The sequence below is a fragment of the Salvelinus namaycush genome, chromosome 26 (assembly GCF_016432855.1).
Source record: "Salvelinus namaycush isolate Seneca chromosome 26, SaNama_1.0, whole genome shotgun sequence".
NCBI classification, from domain to species: domain Eukaryota; kingdom Metazoa; phylum Chordata; class Actinopteri; order Salmoniformes; family Salmonidae; genus Salvelinus; species Salvelinus namaycush.
The window spans coordinates 17,760,051-17,779,440 of record NC_052332.1 but is presented as its reverse complement, the minus strand read 5'-3'; the positions used below and the strand labels follow the sequence as shown (position 1 = coordinate 17,779,440).

Here is a 19,390-nt window from a genome sequence, read left to right as displayed (position 1 = left end):
CTGGCCGTCTATCCTAATTAGTTTAGCCCATATGGGGCTGGCCGTCTATCCTAATTAGTTTAGCCCATATGGGGCTGGCCGTCTATCCTAATTAGTTTAGCCCATATGGGGCTGGCCGTCTATCCTAATCAGTTTAGCCCATATGGGACTGGCCGTCTATCCTAATCAGTTTAGCCCATATGGGACTGGCCGTCTATCCTAATCAGTTTAGCCCATATGGGACTGGCCGTCTATCCTAAACAGTTTAGCCCATATGGATTCAATGCCCTGTAGCCCAACAAAGAAGCCACCCCAGTCTGTATGACACTTCAGTATATTGTCTTTTGTTCATTAATTGGTGTGGTCATCATTGTCTAAATTACTGGTCACTATTTTTAAGGCATTCCTAGTCGTTCACCAAACATTTCAGTAAAAACCTGACGATGAAGCCTTCCCGTTCCTATTTTTATTTTATTTGTTGCTGTTGGCGGTAGGTGCACATGGTTCATCAGCCCTAGCACCGGGAAGGCAAAGTGTTCCCATTTTGGACAATTTCATGTATCTGAAGGAAGAACTCTGCCTACACGGCAGGGCCAGAGAGCAGATCAAGTGCACCTATCAAATCAAATCACCAATCAAATCAAAATCAAATGTATTGGTCACATACACATGTTTAGCAGATGTTATTGCGGGTGTAGCGAAATGCTTGTGCTTCTAGCTCCGACAGTGCAGTAATATCTAACAAGTAATATCCAACAGTTTCACAAAATACATGTACATCTAAGTAAGGAATGGATTAAGAATATATACATAGGTCAGAGCGGCATTGGACTAAGGTACAGTGGCAAAGTATAGAATACAGTATATACATATGAGATGGGTGATGCAATATTTACACACAATTAAAGTGACTAAGATACCGTAGAATAGTATAGAGTACAATTTGTACATATGAGATGAGTAATGCAAGATATGTAGACATTATTAAAGTGGCTAGTGTTTAATTTCCTTACAGTGGCCAGTGATTCCTAATCTATGTCTATAGGCAGCAGCCTCTGATGTGCTGGAGATGGCTGTTTAACAGTCAGTGGTGTAGTATAGAATACAGTATATACATATGAGATGGGTGATGCAATATGTAAACACAATTTAAAAGTGACTAAGATACCGTAGAATAGTGTGGAGTGCAGTTTATACATATGACATAAGTAATGCTAGATACGGAACGTTATTAAACTGGCTGGTGATCCATTTATTAAAGTGGCCAGTGATTTCTAATCTATGTCTATAGGCAGCCGCCTCTGATGTGCTAGTGATGGCTATTTAGCAGTCTGATGGCCTTGAGATAGAAGCTGTTTTTCAGACTCTAAGTCCCAGCTTTGATGCACCTATAATGACCTTGCCTTCTGGATGATAGCAGGGTGAACAGGCATTGGCTCGGGTGGTTGATATCCTTGATGACTTTTTGGCCTTCCTATGGCATCAGGTGCAGTAGGTGTCCAGGAGGGCAGGACGTTTCCCCCCGGTAATGCATTGGGCAAACCGCACCAACGGCTGAAGAGCTTTGAGGTTGTGGGCGGTGCAGTTTGAACAGTTTGCGGTGATACAGCCCAGCAGGATGCTCTCATTTGTGCATTTGTAAAAGTTTGTGAGGGTTTTAGGTGTTAAGCCACATTTCTTTAGGTGTTAAACCTCCTGAGGTTGAAGAGGCGCTGATGCGCTTTCTTCACCACACTGTGTGTGTGGGTGGACCATTTCAGTATTTCACTTTCTCTGGTCATTGGAGTAACAACATGAATTGGTGCATGAGTCTGAAATAAGGCAGTGCAACTTGAGTTTTGTCAGCTGGAAGGCTGTGTCCCCTTTTCTCAGCGGAGGGAGTAAGAGTGGAGAGACATTGAGAGGCAGCCTCACCGCTGCTTCCTCCCTCATGCTGAGGACAGCATCACAGCCAAAAGGTAGGCTGTGTGATTGTATATGTATAGCATAGCTGAATATTGAGCCAGTCAAATTGGGGTTAGCCTAGATCTATCAGCTCTTCCCCTGTGTGTTGTGCTTGATGTGCTTATCAAAGAATTCTTGAGTCTCCTTGGCAGTGGAAAATGTGTTTTCAGGCTATGCTCAAACCCTACACCCCAACCCGAGCATTTCGTTCTGCCACCTCTGGTCTCTTGGTCCTCTCACCCTTGCATGCCCACAAACTTCTGACTTCAACTGTAACACTGCAATGTTGGGCTGTATTGGAGAGTCTCAGTCTTAAATCATTTCCCACACACAGTCTGTGCCTGTATTTAGTTTTCATGCTAGTGAGGGCCGAGAATCCACTCTCACATAGGTACGTGGTTGCAAAGGGCATCAGTGTCTTAACAGCGCAATTTGCCAAGGCCAGAAATTCTGAGCGCAGCACTATCCAGAAAGCTGGCAGTGGCTTCTGATTTAAATTCACTTTTCACAGAACCGCTTGTTGCAATTTCAATGAGGTTGTCTTGCTCAGATATCTCTTTGTGTCATCCGTTTTATATTAAGCATTTTGAGGCAATTGTAACTTTTTGGGCCACCCTTCCAAATTCACATCGAAATGTGAGTTATAGATCTTTCATTCCCGTTGAAAGCAAGTCTAAGAAGTGGTAGATCTGTTCTATGTGTTATTTCTATGCCTTCTATTCTGAAGTTTTGTTTTTGCATATTTTACTTTTGGTTTTGTACACCAACTTAAAACAGCTAAATATACAGTGTTTTTGATTAGGGAAAATATATTTCACAGTTTAGATGGTACAATGATTCTCTACGCAATGACTTCTTGTTTGTCACAAACTGAAATTAGGCGAACTATTAGAATTTTAGCAACCAGGAAATGGTGAAGGGAGCTGCAGGGAGCTATTTTTGGACCAGCTACAGTTTGCGTTGCGAGCCACCTTGATCTTGCGAGTTTACATGAATGGTTCGCTGCAGGGATGATTAGGAGATGATGGTGGCTTGCGAGGCTAAGCAACAGTAGGCTCCACGTGTCAGGGCTGTAGAGAGAGCGGGAGCAGAGAGAGAGCGATGTGGTTCTGTTGAGTATCTCTCCAGAGACAGCTTGGCTGCTGGGGCTTCAGCTGGTTCCTGCTGAAAACGATTAACATTATTGTGGCTTATTGTAGCTTGTCCTCAAAGCCTTGTTCTACACTGCGAAACACATTTTAGATGGGAGCATTTTAAACACACTTTCAGTCACTTTTATTGCACTTTTTTTTGTGGTTTTGCATCATTCCTGAATTGATGAGCAGATAGTAGGAGAGTTGATCATGTATTCTGTGTGTGTGAACTTCACTTTAAAGCTAGGGCTAACCTAAAGCATTTCAAAACACTCATCTGGTGGGCAGAGATGCTGCTTCTGGACACACACACACTTACCATACATCACACTCCAACACATACCCTCCTTCACACACACACTTTCATGATGCAGCACCAATGATGTGTGTATGAAGGAGGGTATGTGTTGGAGTGTGATGTATGGTAAGTGTGTGTGTGTCCAGAAGCAGCATCTCTCTGCCCACCAGGTGAGTGTTTTGAAATGCTTTAGGGTGGCCCTAGCTTTAGATCATGATGCTTTTTCAGGCTACTCATGCTGTGTCAATCCTGAGTCTTGGCTTTTGTCTGTAGCAGTCCCTCCCCTTTCCACCAGCTGCTGGGGATGCAGGCCTGACTTTGATGCCTCCTTTCTGGGTTGCTTGGATGTCCACTCTCTGTCTCTGGCAGTGGTCCTTCACCCTAGGGCCAACCACATTGCATGGCTGCTTCTGTCCCTCCATACCCTCCAGCAGCTCCAGCCTCCATCAAAGGCCCCACAGTGACAGACTGGTGGGTAGAGCAGCAGTGGATAGCTGACTCCATCAATATTCAACATTTTCCCCCACTACTGTTTTGTCAAATTCTAAGGCATGTTCAGGCTGCTTTTCTGAATTGACTCTTCCAGTAAAGTGAATAGTGCCTTTACCCTCCTCCAGACTCTATCCTGCTCTTTCCTCTCCTCTCCTCCACTCTACTCCTGTCCTCTTCTGCATCCTTTCATACTGTAAAGGTTATGATCCACAGCAATGAGAATTATTATTATTCCAACTCCTTCTCTCCCTCCCTACTCTTCCCCTTACCCCCCCCCCTCTCCTCGAGTGACGGAGGTCGATTCATCACCTTCCATAAGCCGTCCGCCCGCCTGACTTAAAAGCTCAGTTAGCCACCTGGCAGAAGCCATTGTTCTTGATTTGTGCCTGCGGCTGTGTGACTCCGCTCCGCCGGTACCTGAGAGAGCCTTTGAAGCGCTGAGATGAGGGGGTTCACCTCCGCGTCCTTGAACGCAAGTGGTTCAGTTAATTCTCCCTTGTCTTCCTCTTTTTTGGTGACTGTCCCAGTTCCTAAGTTGAGGTAGTAGCTCCTCCTCTCTTAGACACTGATGACGTTTGTGTTTTTAATATTTTGTTTTCTCTTTTCCTCACATCAGACCCCTCTCTTAATAAAGTGGGGTGAGATTGAGGACATCCATTATTGAAATAGACTGCTTTCCCTGTGTTTTGGTCTATAGCTAGTTGTGACAGAGGGAAGTTAAGACTGTACTTACTTACTTCCTCATGAAGCATAGGCCATCAACGACTCCTCTCCATTGTACTCTGTTCTGGGTAGTCATGCTAATCTTGTTCTCACTCCCGCCTCCAGATGTTTTGTGGATGCCTGGAAGTGGTTTAGTTTAAATCTATTGGTCATTGCTGTAGCCTAGTTTTACCTGGGGGGGGTTTATGGGTTTGGGGCCTCTGCTGAAGCAGCAGCTCTGATGATATGATCACACTGTAACAGGTGGCCTGCAGCAGCTCATTTGGCATTACTAGTTTAAGAGCATGGGAGGAACAACAAATTTACTCTCCCCTCCATTTTGAATGTTCATCCTGATGTCTTGTGTTGTGGTGAGATTGTTGTATGAGATATGGTCTGCAGCCTCAGCCTGACCTATTTGTATGGAAGTTGCCCTCCCTTAACAGTTTCACTCCTTCTCCTAACATCTTTCTGCAGCCTTTTAGAAGGAGTCTTTCCAAAGTCGCTTCCATTGCTCCCGGCTTGTTTTTAGTGGCTTTCCACTCAGGACGTTGTAAAGTGCTTTGCGTCACTTGTTAAAACCACTGTGCTATTACAACTAACTGTATTCACAATTTCCTCTAAAACCATCTGAAATGCTTCCTATGAGGTTTTTCTCAGCCTCTCCGGCGGCTTGCTGCACTACTTTATCCTGCTCTATCAGCAACATATTGGGATGAGGGTCAAAGAGCACTTTCGGTAACTGTATTGCTAGAGATATTTTTTCAGTTATCTATCCATGACAGGTTGCTTTTCGCTGCTAAGCAATGGACTGATATGGACAATGGAGATCTTCAGTTTTGAATTGATAAACGGCTACATTTTGCCGGCTGTGCTGTTTGCTAGCAGACAAGGCAGTCTGCACAGTGGGAAAGATATAACGTAACGTCACATACCGAAATGTAATAAAGTAGCCTGCAAGAGATAAAGGCTGCACACCATGGTTAATCTCCCGGAGCTCTCTAGCCCTCTGACGACCGTGTGGGCCTGGGGTCTGGGTGGGAGTTAGTGGGAGTGTTAGAGACCTGTCAGTCTCTGTATGCGTCTTTGCACTGTGGCCTACATGTGTTTGTGAGGTTACGCCTCATACACCACCACTGACACTTGTCATGCAACTCTTTTCTTGTATTAGTAAACCTTGATGGCGGTTTTGACTAGGTGGAATACAGCTATGACTGGAAGTGACTTCTTTTGTAGCAGGTTAAGAGTATTAGGTTAAGGTTAGGGTTAGCTAAAATGCTTTCCGTACCTGCTACGAAAAGCTACTTCTGGTTGTGGCTGTACTCACAATCCCCTGAAGGCAACCACTCAAGTCCATCTCTTTTCTCGCCTACAAACCATCCACCCAGTGCAGTACACACACACAATCCTCAAATCCTCATCAATTTGCAGAGAAGAATGGGAGAAACTCCCCAAATACAGGTGTGCCAAGCTTGTAGCGTCATACCCAAGATGACTCGGGGCTGTAATCGCTGCCAAAGGTGCTTCAACAAAGTACTGAGTAAATGGTCTAAATACTGAATATTTAAATGTGATATTTATTTCCCCCCCCCCCCTTTTTTTATACATTTGCAAAAAATTCTAAACCTGTTTTTGCTTTGTCATTATGGGTGTTGTGTAGATTGATGGGAAAAAACTATACATTTTAGAATAATTCTGTAACATAACAAAATGTGGAAATGTCAAGGGGTCTGAATAAGTTACGAATGCTCTGTATTTGAGAGATGGAGAAGACGGTATAAAGAGGAAACCGATGATGCCAGGGCAGTATCATGAACAGGATGCTACAGACAGGGAGAATATATAACGTATGAAATCATACCCCAGAGGAACATATAGCAGAAGGCTTATTCCAAATGACTGCATCCATGCATGTAGAGATGATGGTCATATGTGTACCAACAGTCGGATGAGATATGAAACTTATTGATGCTTGAAACTGAATTGTACTGTATTAAATACAGTTGAAGTCGGAAGTTTACATGCACTTATGTTGGAGTCATTAAAACTCGTTTTTCAACCACTCCACAAATTTCTTGTTAACAAACTATAATTTTGTCAAGTCGGTTAGGACATCTACTTTGTGCATGACACAAGTAATTTTCCAACAAATGTTTACAGACAGATCATTTCACTTATAATTCACTGTATCACAATTCCAGTGGGTTAGGAGTTTACATACACTAAGTTGACTGTGCCTTTAAACAGATTGGAAAATTCCAGAAAATTATGTCAGGGCTTTAGAAGCTTCAGATAGGCTAATTGACATAATTTGAGTCAATTGGAGGTGTACCTGTGGATGTAATTCAAGGCCTACCTTCAAACTCAGTGCCTCTTTGCTTGACATCATGGGTGAATCAAAATAAATCAGCCAAGACCTCAGAATGTAAATTGTAGACCTCCACAAGTCTGGTTCATCCTTGTGAGCAATTTCCAAACGCCTGAAGGTACCACGTTCATCTGTACAAGCAATAGTACGCAAGTATAAACACCATGGGACAACGCAGCCGTCATACTGCTCAGGAAGGAGACGTGTTCTGTCTCCTGGAGATGAATGTACTTCAGTGCGAAAAGTGCAAATCAATCCCAGAACAACAGCAAAGGACCTTGTGAAGAAGCTGGAGGAAACAGGTACAAACGTATCTATATCCACTGTGAAACGAGTCCTATATCGACATAACCTGAAAGGCCACTCAGCAAGGAAGAAGCCACTGCTCCAAAACCACCATAACAAAGCCAGACTACGGTTTGCAACTGCACATGGGGACAAAGATCATACTTTTTGGAGAAATGTCCTCTGGTCTGATGAAACAAAAATAGAACTGTTTGGCCATAATGACCATCGTTATGTTTAGGAAAAAAAGGGGAGGCTTGCAAGCCGAAGAACTCCATCCCAACCGTGAAGCACGGGGGTGGCGGCAGCATGTTGTGGGGGTGCTTTGCTGCAGGAGGGACTGGTGCACTTCACAAAATAGATGGCATCATGAGGCAGGAAAATTCCGTGGATATATTGAAGCAACATCTCAAGACATCAGTCAGGAAGTTAAAGCTTGGTCGCAAATGGGTTTTCCAAATGGACAATGACCCCAAGCATACTTCCAAAGTTGTGGCAAAATGGCTTAAGGACAACAAAGTCAAGGTATTGGAGTGGCCATCACAAAGCCCTGTCCTCAATCCTATAGAAAATTTGTGGGCAGAACTGAAAAAGCGTGTGCGAGCAAGGAGCCCTACAAACCTGACTCAGTTACACCAGCTCTGTCAGGAGGAATGGGCCAAAAGTCACCCAACTTATTGTGGGAGGCTTGTGGAAGGCTACCTGAAACGTTTGACCCAAGTTAAACAATTTAAAGGCAATGCTACCAAATACTAATTGAGTGTATGTAAACTTCTGACCCACTGGTAATGTGATGAAAAAAATGAAAGCTGAATTAAATCCTTCTCTCTACTATTATTCTGACATTTCACATTCTTACAATAAAGTGGTGATCCTAACTGATATAAAACTGTATTTCTACTAGGAATAAATGCCAGGAATTGTGAAAAACTGAGTTTAAATGTATTTGGCTAAGGTGTATGTAAACATCCGACTTCAACTGTAGCTAGGTGGGACAACCAACTGTATAAACATCTCTGTTTCGGTTCATACACAGAATGGAAAATATTGATTGAAAGTGGGGCATAGTTTCTTTCAATCCACACACTGTTGGTAAAAGTATAGCATAGATTTAAACATCCCTATTGTAAGAAATAAGAATATGTTATTTCTATTTCTTATATATATATATATATACATTTTTTGTTGTACTTTTTACCCCTTTTTCTTCCAAATTTTCTGATATCCAATTGGTAGTTACAGTCTTGTCTAATCGCTGCAACTCACGTATGGACTCGGGAGAGGCGAATGTTGAGACCCATGCGTCCTCCAAAACACGACCCTGCTGGCTTAACCCGGAAGCCAGCTGCACCAATGTGTCGGAGGAAACACTGTACAACCTGTGACCGACGTCAGCGTGCATGCGCCCGGCCCGCCACAAGGAGTCACTGGAGCGCGATGGGACAAGGACATCCCGGCCGGCCAAACCCTCCCCTAACCCGGACGTCGCTGGGCCAATTGTGCACTGTCTCATGGGTCTCCCGGTCACGGCCGGCTGCAACACATCCTGGGATTGAACCCAGGTCTGTAGTGACGCCGCAAGTGCTGCGATCCAGTGCCTTAGACTGCTGCGCCACTCAGGAGCTTATATTTCTATTTCTGCCCAGGACACACATTTCATCCTCTTTCTCCCCCATCAAAGAGGCGCATCTTCATGGAGGCAGATTCCTTAGCCAGGCTAATGGTCCCCTGATCTCTCATTCCAGAGGGCCACGGCTGAAGAGCTCGCTGCCACACTTCCTTAATAGAACTGTAAAATATTGAAAAACTTCCATTAGCGACACAGAACTACCTATCTACCTTATTTCTCTCTCTCCCTTCACCCTCATTCTCTCTCCCTCCACCCTCATTTTCTCTCTGTCCCTTCACCCCTCATTCTCTCTCTCTCTCCCTTCACCCCTCATTCTCTCTCTCTCTCTCTCTCCCTTCACCCCTCATTCTCTCTCTCTCTCTCTCTCTCTCTCTCTCTCTCTCTCTCTCTCTCTCTCTCTCTCTCCCTTCACCCCTCATTCTCTCTCTCTCTCTCCTTTCACCCCCTCATTCTCTCACACACACTTCTATCACTCTCTTCCCTTATTCTCTCCTCAGTCTGCCTTTCTCTCTCTCCCTGAGAAACCCAGGTAATTGAAGCCTAAACAGTCAGCTGCAAAGGCAGACCTGTTGCCCACCAATCATGGCATCATGCATACATATGAAGTGGGATTATGAGTCCATCCTCATGTAGGTAGAAACGAGAGGAAACGGCCCAAATGTTGTTTTCTTGTTTGTCTCTAACGGCTAGCCTGGTGTCCAGACTCTTCCTATCATATACCTACTAGCAAGCTAGTGATGACTATTTGTTAACATACAACATGGTCTCTGATCTGGTGCTCAGGCTAGTCCCTTTCCTCCTATGTCCCTACTGAGCTGGTATGGTCCATGTTCAGGGACTGCGCTCAGAAAAGGAGACCTGAGGCATGTGTTCTCTCCACACAGAATTGGCCTTGTGGAAGTGGCTGTCCCCTGGTCCCTCCACCACTGCATGTTGCAATGATTAAACCTCTCTGTCAGTGTCCTATGGTGAACGGTGCACAGAGCGGACAGAGCATTCCAATGAGGGCCATGACGACAGAGGAGTGGTCGGCCCTCTGTACTGTGAAATGGGCTTTCCGTTACCGTTCAGCCTGCAACCAACCCTCACTGTGCCTCACTCACATCTATTTTTGACTGTCAACTTTTAAACCCAATCCCAAACAAAGCTTTGCAAATAGCATTGACATCACATAGCCTAAGCACAAAATACTTTTCTATGAAAAAGCCTAGGTATTGTGTCTGGTGCGTTCTAATTTCCCGTTCTCAGAACAACCCCACGCACTTTGTTCTTAAAATAACTGTATTCTCTCCTCTCTGTAGCGTGGCTCTTCAGACGGCCTGGGCCCAGCGGAGGGGGAGGCAGACAGTATCGGCGTTGGTAACTGTCCCTCTGACAAACAGCTGAATGAAGGCAAGCCAATTAAAGGTAAGACTTGTACACACACCACAGCATTTAGAGGCTGACCTTGACACAGTCCCATTCGTCACAGCCCGGCCTGCCCACTCTGATAATTAAACTGTCTGAGGATGTTTATTTTCTGCTTAATTGTTTGTTTGGTGAGTGGGAATGCTGAGGCCTTTGTTGATGAGTAGACAGTGGAGGTGGTTGGGGTGGTACGCTTGTGTTTTGCGGAGTGCGTGTGTGTGTATGTGTGGTTTCCTTTAGAACTGTCAGCTAGAAAATTGACTAAATGATTAGGTGGCTGCAGGCTGCTCAAAAAGCGTGGTGGCTGAGGTTCATGTCTTTGGCCCATGCTAATGACGGTTAACCCCCAGCTCAATGATACTCTCTCTGTCTCTCTGTTTGCCTGCCTGGGGAAGGTTAATGGTTTATGGTAAAATGAGTGACTGCCACTCTGGCACATTTTTTGTCTTAAACGACCTCAAGCTTTAACCAACCCCCCCCCCCCCTCTCTCTCTCTCCCACATCCGCCTTTCTTCCCAGTGCCCTTTGCGCCGATCTGCTTCGCCATCAAAGCCAAAGAGAACGACATGCTACCGCTGGAGAAGAACCGTGTACGGCTGGACGACGACTCAGATGATGACCCGGACAAGTTGCTGGGCGAGGAGGGTCTGGAGGCCCTGCTGGAGGGGGCGGAGATGGTGGTAAGAGCGGTCACTGCGACCCCTGAGGAGAAGAGACCCACTCTCACCCTGGAGGAGCTGGAGGCTAAACAAGGTAGCTAGCTACAGCTGCTCTCACTGGCTGCACTTCATATATTAAAGAACATCTTATTTTACTTTACCTAAAAGCTTTTTTGGAATGCCCTAAATGGCCATGTGGCTCAGTTGGAATGCCCCTAAATGGCCATGTGGCTCAGTTGGAATGCCCCTAAATGACCATGTGGCTCAGTTGGAATGCCCCTAAATGGCCATGTGGCTCAATTGGAATGCTCCTAAATGGCCATGTGGCTCAGTTGGAATGCCCCTAAATGGCCATGTGGCTCAGTTGGAATGCCCCTAAATGGCCATGTGGCTCAGTTGGAATGCCCCTAAATGGCCATGTGGCTCAGTTGGAATGCCCCTAAATGGCCATGTGGCTCAGTTGGAATGCCCCTAAATGGCCATGCGGCTCTGTTGGAATGCCCCTAAATGGCCATGTGGCTCAGTTGGAATGCCCCTAAATGATTGTGCGTTCCCGGTAAAAGTCGGGCAGTTGTTGTTGTTGTTGTTGTCTTTTTTGGCTGAGTTAATATCGGCCCTTTTCAATTCTTGGTAAATATCTCCTCAGTTAGTGTGAATGACCTGTACTAGTCTCTCTGCTGTATTGCCATCTCTCAGTAGGAAATAAATCCAGTAATTTTTTTAAGGACAGTGGAAGTTACTAAAAATGCTTATTTTTTTGTTAAAACCAACACTTTTCCGCCCCAAGGCTACAGCATTTTTATCATCTCTCACTGTCCTCCGAGAGTTGCAGAATTTCCTCTTCACTTAAGCTTGCTCCTCTATTCATGCATCTGACAGACAGCATCTTAAATGGCATAGAGATGGCCCTGTCCAGGTCAGACTGGAGGTCTGCTAGCTCACCACCCTCACCCACCGCCGGCTCTAAGTTTCTTCTGTCGTTGCCGGTCTCTTTCTCTTTCACTCTCGCTTAAGTTATATTAGCTGTCTGTTAATACAGCCGTCACTCGCTGGGAGAGCTGCGGGCGGACTAGGAACAACATCGCTCAATCAAATACACACGCATGCTCCGCCTTTGCGGGAAGTCAGACTAGCGGGAATGGAGGGAGAATGGAATAGGGAAGAGGAGGCACAGCAGTAAATAACTGGTAGAAAGTGAGAGCGAGGGAGAGGAAAGGATGGCTTTTATAAGGAGTGCTTCCAGGAAGGAAGTCAGGAGAGACTGGATGCAATAAACCACAGTTGTATTTCTCTCTTAGCTCCCCCATAATGGAGATATTTACAGTACCAGTCAAAGGTTTCGACACACCTACTCATTCATGGGTTTTTCTTTATTTTTACTATTTCCTACATTGTAGAATAATAGTGAAGATGTCAAAACTATGAAATAACACATGGAATCATGTAGTAAAGTAGCCACCCTTTGCATTGATGACAGCTTTGCACACTCTTGGCATTTCTCTCAACCAGCTTCATGAGGTAGTCACCTGGCATGCATTTCAATTAACACGTGTGCCTTCTTAAAAGTTAATTTGTGGAATTTATTTCCTTAATGCGTTTGAGTCAATCAGTTGTGCTGTGACAAGGGAGGGGTGGTATGCAGAATATAGCCCTATTTGGTAAAAGACCAAGTCCATATTATGGCAAGAACAGCTCAAATAAGCAAAGAGAAACAACAGCATCATTGCTTTAGGTCAGTCAATACGGAACATTTCAATAACATTTAAAGTTTCTTCAAGTGCAGTCACAAAAACCATCTAGTGCTATGATAAAGCTGGCTCTCGTGAACACCGCCACAGGAATGGAAGTCCCAGAGTTACCTCTGCTGCAGAGGATAAGTTCATTAGAGTTACCAGCCTCAGAAATTGCAGCCCAAATAACTGCTTCACAGAGTTGAAGTAAAAGACATCTCAACATCCACTGTTCAGAGGAGACTGGGTGAATCAGGCCTTCATGTTCGAATTGCTGCAAAGAAACCACTACTAAAGGACATCAATAATAAGAAGAGACTTGCTTGGGCCAATAAACACGAGTAATGGACATTAGACCAGTGGAAATCTGTGCTTTGGTCAGATGAGTTCAAATTTGAGATTTTTGTTTCCAACCGCCGTGTCTTTGTGAGACGCAGAGTAGGTGATCGGATGATCTCTGCATGTGTGGTTCCCACCGTGAAGCATGGAGGAGGAGGTGTGATGGTGTGGGGTTGCTTTGCTGGTGACACTGTCTGTGATTTATTTTGAATTCAAGGCACACTTAACCAGCATGGCTACCACAGCATTCTACAGTGATATGCCATCCCATCTGGTTTGCGATTAGTGGGACTATCATTTGTTTTTCAACAGGATAATGACTCTAAACACATGTCCAGGCTGTGTAAGGGATATTTGGACATGGAGTGTGATGGAGTGCTGCGTCAGATGACCTGGCCTTCACAATCACCCGACCTCAAAAGAATTGAGATGGTTGGGATGAGTTGGACCGCAAAGTGAAGGAAAAGCAGCCAACAAGTAGCATATGTGGGAACTCCTTCAAGACTGTTGTAAAAGCGTTCCTCATGAAGCTGGTTGAGAGAATGCTAGGAGTGTGCAAAGCTGTCATCAAGGCAAAGGGTGGCTACTTTGAACATTCTCAAATATAAAAAACATTTTTGGTTACTACATGATTCCATATGTTATTTCATGGTTTTGATGTCTTCACTATTATCCTACAATATAGAAAAAATAAAGAAAAACCCTTGAATGAGTACCAACTTTTGACTGGTACTGTATGTGCACACAATCTCAGGAGTGTGTTGATGCAAATGTAAAGGCAGGTCTGACTCACGGGACCCATTCATAATGTTTAGTGTGCATTAAGCCTGGTCTCTCTCTCTCTCACACACAAACACACACACACATATACAGCCACCAAATGTTCTGGTATTTAGGCCTAGTTTCAGGGGCTGGTTCAGGTTGACAATGCGCACACACACACACGGCCCCAGCGGAGGGAAAGTGGAACATCTGTGTAATTATCTCAGGCTAAAGAACGGGCCTGGCAAGTGAAATGAATTGATGTGTGTCAAGGAGGCTGTCACTCAAATGGCCTAACTCCGTAGGGGTATTGATAACAGGCAGAGAAACCTAATCTGTATTGATGGTCTGTAAAGGATCACACAGGCTGCCTGTGATTACCAGTGCTGGGATTCAGCAGACAACAGACGCGTGTGTGCGTTCATGTCTTTGTCAGTCTGTTTTTCTGTCCAAATGAACCTTAACACTAGAACAGCTGGGCCATGAGGGACCCCCCTTCAAGCTAATGAGCAGTCATTCTGACAGCAAAATTAGAACCGTGTAATTAATACATTTCATGTATGCTATCACAAAAATAATAATTTTGTTGTGTTTATAAAGGTCTACGGTAACATTAGAACACAATTTTATTTCAAATAACACCATAGCATACACACACACTACTGTTCAAATGTTTTTGGTCACTTAGAAATGTCCTTGTTTTTGAAAGACAAGTTTTAAAAAATCCATTTAAAAATAACATCAAATTGATCAGAAATACATTGTAGACATTGTTAATGTTGTAAATGACTATTGTAGCTGGAAATGGCTGATTTCTTTAATGGAATATCTACAAGGTGTACAGAGGCCCATTATCAGCAACCATCACTCCTGTGTTCCAAAGGCACGTTGTGTTAGCTAATCCAAGATTATCATTTTAAAAGGCTAATTGATCATTAGAAAACCCTTTTGCAATTATGCTAGCACAGCTGACAACTGTTGTTCTGATTTAAAGAAGCAATAAAACTGGCCTTCTATAGACTAGTTGAGTATCTGGAGCATCAGCATTTGTGGGTTCGATTACAAAATGGCTAGAAACAAAGAACTTTCTTCTGAAACTCGTCAGTCTATTCTTGTTCTGAGAAATGAAGGCTATTCCATGCGAAAAATTGCCAGTGACAATATTAGCCTTTCACATGTGAATTATATATTATCATGATGCCCAAAGTAAGGCAAGAAACAATGCCCTTTTTCTCCGACTTTTTCTAATCATAGTCACACCTCATTTAGCCTAGCCCATAGGCCTATATGTTTTGATAAGGTTTGTATCACAACTAAAGTGGCCAAATAACTTCTTAAAATTAAGCACATTAATCCTCTTTACAAGGGGTGTAGAACCTAACCGGCATACATAAGCAGCATGTGAGTTTCAAGTTTGGGGAAGATCATTTTCACCAATAAACTGCACCTTTATATTAAAAGCATTACATGCATAATCGCATTTGTGGTCACTTTTGATAATTGTGTTTTCCGTTAATTGAGCATTTGCGCTTATAGCCTACTAATGTGCGCATTGCTGCGCTTATAATGTGAAGAAATATCCTGATAGTTTATCAACATTTTAAGCTAAATGTTCTGATCTGTTGCTTCAGCCTCATTGCGTAAAAAAGTTATTTTGATGCTAGTAGTGATATTATTTTGGGCTCTATCGCATCCCACAACTGTCCCAGACTGTTTGGAAAATGTATTTCTTGCACAGAATATAATAGCTAAACTTTTGTACTATGGGGATAGTAGATTTACATAGGCTAGAGCTTTAGCTGTTTGTTAGGCCTACTCCTCTTGTTGGCTGACGAAAAGTAAATGTGGACAGTTCTTCCAATATCTTCAATTTGCACCTTGGAATTGGATAAGGACGTACGCAGTTGCGTCCCCGATGTGTCTGTCTTCACTTGTAGCCTGTGAGTAAGACCCGATCACGTGACGGAGAGCCATGCGAGTGAGAGGTGCTATGGAGCATGCAGCACTCAGGGAAAAGGGAATAATAATTATTATATCCAACGCCTTTCATGCAACTTTATTCAAATCATCATTAGTCGCATTATGAAGCCATACAAGGTATTACAAATCTAAACATATGTTTGTATCACAACTAAAGTTACATGAATAACTCTAAATTAAGCATATAGGAAGTACCTATTTCTTTAACTTGTCATTAGGGGGTGCTGTTGGCACTTTGTAATAATGACGTTCCCAAATTAAACTGCCTCGTACTCAATTCTTGCTCGTACAATATGCATATTATTATTACTATTGGATAGAAAACACTCTCTAGTTTCTAAAACCGTTTGAATTATATCTGTGAGTGAAACAGAACTGGACTTAGAGCAATTTTCCTATGTGTATGTGAGAATGCCAAATTTTCCAAGCTGCTCTGAGACCTGTGTATAAATCTGCCTGTCTTCTATTGGTTGAGATGCACTGCATACGCCTTCCCCTGGATGTTAGCGAATAGGGAGACTTGAAATGGAGTCTCTACGTAGATCTCAAAGGTTATAAATCACTTGGCAAAGACGTGTCTGGTCTTTTCCCTCTTCGCTCTGACGCACTGAGGACCTTGGCATATTGTACTAGAACCATCGGTTATAGATCTTAGAAATTTCCGGCTGTGTTTTTATTCGATATAGGCTTTAAAGACATCATAATCTTGTTATTTTAAACCGAATTATATCAGTTTATGTCAGTATATTGCGATTTTCGGGTATTTCATTTCCTGGCGTGCTAGGGGGTTGGGTATCTCTCGCATGCTATTGTTTACTGCTAATTGCAGCGTTGAAGAGGACGTTATACAACCTAGCAACGATTCTTTTGGACAAAGGACACCTTTCCCAAGATTCTGATGAGAGTTCATCAAAAAGTAAGAACTATTTATGCTGATAATTCGTTGTTCTGTTGAAAAATGTCAAATGCATAAGCCGCCATTAATTGCAGTGCAGCCTCGCTTTATCGCACGCTGTATTTTGAAGTAACGTTAATTTAAAAAATGTAACCCAGCGATTGCATTAAGAACTAATTTGTCTTTCAATTGCTGTCCAACCTGTATTTTTTAGTCAAGTTTTGGAATAGTTACTGATTAGAATAGGTGCCTCTTCAAAGATTTCTCCTGACATTTTCTGGGCAGCTTTGCTACTTTTCTCATTGTATAACCACGATTTGTGGCGCTAAATATGCACATTTTCGAACAAACTCTATATGCATTGTGTAATATGATGTTATAGGACTGTCATCTGAAGAATTCTGAGAAGGTTAGTGAAAGAATTAATATATTTTGGTGGTTTATACGTTATCGCTATTTTTGCCTTGAATCAATGCTGTTGTTTGCTATTGTGGTAAGCTAATATAACGCTATATTGTGTTTTCGCTGTAAAACACTTAGAAAATCTGAAATATTGGCTGGATTCACAAGATCTGTGTCTTTCATCTGCTGTACGCTGTGTATTTTTAAGAAATGTTTTATGATGAGTAATTAGCTAATTCACGATGTTCTCTGTAGTTATTCTAGTCGCTTTGGTGAGAGTTGTGATGGTGGCTGCAATGGTAAACTATGATTTATACCTGAAATATGCACATTTTTCTAACAAAACATATGCTATACAATAAATATGTTATCAGACTGTCATCTGATGAAGTTGTTTCTTGGTTAGTGGCTATTTATATCTTTATTTGGTCGAATTTGTGATAGCTACTGATGGAGTAAAAAAATGGTGGAGTAAAAAAGTGGTGTCTTTTGCTAACGTGGTTAGCTAATAGATTTACATATTGTGTCTTCCCTGTAAAACATTTTAAAAATCAGAAATGATGGCTGGATTCACAAGATGTGTATCTTTCATTTGGTGTCTTGGACTTGTGATTTCATGAACATTTTATTATATGATATCCCTGTGGCTTTAGGCTAGGCTATGCTAGTCAGCTTTTTTGATGGGGGGGATCCCGGATCCGGGTTTGTGAGGCGTTAGAGGTTAACCGCTTAACACAGAATAGCCGCATGTGCGCACTCCCTCATCGTTTGGAGAAAATATCCTTTCTATATTGTTCAGTTTGTTAAATTGTATTCTTCATACTATAAAATAATGCCACAGAATCCTAAGCAAATCTTGTCTGCTAAATGAACTAGTGTAGCCCACAGCCATTTGGCATAGCCAGATTAGGGCCTAACATAAGGACAACTCAGAATATGCTATTCTGTTCTTCTGAACTAGACAACATTTTCTTCATATCATGTTTCTTTAGACCTGTCTGAAATAAATCATGGATTTATTGTGAAGGTGTAGGCTATATTAATTTTTAAAATGTAGGTGTTTCAAAGGTCTCCATCAGTGGCTTGTGTGGAAGCCATGAGATGCTAAATGTGTTTATATTAATTAACGGTCAATTACCAGGAGACCAGCAGTTATTTGCTTGACAATCACCGGCTCACAAAATGTATTGACCGCCACAGCCCTAGGCCAGAGTAGACTGACAAGACTACTTGGATTCGGTGGACTGATATAGGGTACCTACCATTTGGAGATTATAATTAGAATAGAGCAATAGAATGGTTTGCTGTAATTACTGTAACTTTGTTGTATTATCCGAAATGAACGTAGTAGTTTCACCAATTAAGGATTCTAGCTTTAATGCTGTTGTGAAATAATGCTTGTCTGTTGTCTGCCATGCCCTATATTTGAGTGTGTTCGATCTTCCAGACCACTAGGTCCATTTTGTGGAAAGCATAATGTGTGTCTGCACTCTCTCTATCATGACCAATGAGGGACCACGTCAATAGTTCTTTACTGCCTTAAGGCCCATAGCTGTGCTGTTGTTGAGTGAGACCAGTGGCAGCTCTCATTAGTAAAGTGTGTGTGTCTCTGTGTGCGTGGGTGTGTGCGCACGTGGTTGTTCGTGTGAGTGTGTGTGCGGGAGCCTGTGCTGTCTTAAGTCCTTTTGTCTCTAAAACAGCTTTTGACTTTCAATTGCTGTGACAATCTGCTTATACATTTACAACAAAAAAGAACAATTTGTTCTGTCATCTTCTATCTTCCCCCTCCCTTAGTGCTGTTGTAAAGATGAACAATAGCAGGATTTGTTTTACTGATGGCGGGCCCAAAATGTCTTAGTTTTGAAGCAGCGCAAATGATTTGATTGCTAAAGCACTTGAGTGGCCAAGAACCCTACTTATTGGGGGGCCTCTCTCAAACAATCTGAACAGGCCCAAACAGATCCACAGATGATGCCATCTCTATTGCACTCCACACTGCCCTTTCCCACCTGGACAAAAGGAACACTTATGTGAGAATGCTATTCATTGTTCAACACCATAGTACCTTCAAAGATTGTCACTAAGCTAAGGATCCTGGGACTAAACACCTCCCTCTGCAACTGGATCCTGGACTTCCTGACGGGCCACCCCCAGGTGGTGAGGGTAGGTAGCAACACATCTGCCATGCTGATCCTCAACACTGGAGCTCCACAGGGGTGCGTGCTCAGTCCCCTCCTGTACTCCCTGTTCACCCACGACTGCATGGCCAGGCACGACTCCAACACCATCATTAAGTTTGCAGACGACACAACCGTGGTAGGCCTGATCACCGACAACAAAGAGACAGACTATAGGGAGGAGGTCAGAGACTTGGCCGGGTGGTGC

At 43.2% G+C, this 19,390-nt stretch overlaps 1 protein-coding gene across 2 annotated transcripts in view; it reads left to right on the top strand.

Moving 5' to 3' along the window:
- Positions 1 to 19,390, top strand: part of LOC120021218 (splicing factor, suppressor of white-apricot homolog) — a 140,380-nt gene that overhangs the window by 63,574 nt on the left and 57,416 nt on the right. For both annotated transcript variants that reach the window (XM_038964882.1, XM_038964881.1), the window contains exons 11-12: positions 10,133 to 10,238; positions 10,758 to 10,991. In XM_038964882.1, coding sequence (XP_038820810.1) covers positions 10,133 to 10,238; positions 10,758 to 10,991 — 340 coding nt within the window. The remainder of the gene's footprint in view (positions 1 to 10,132; positions 10,239 to 10,757; positions 10,992 to 19,390) is intronic.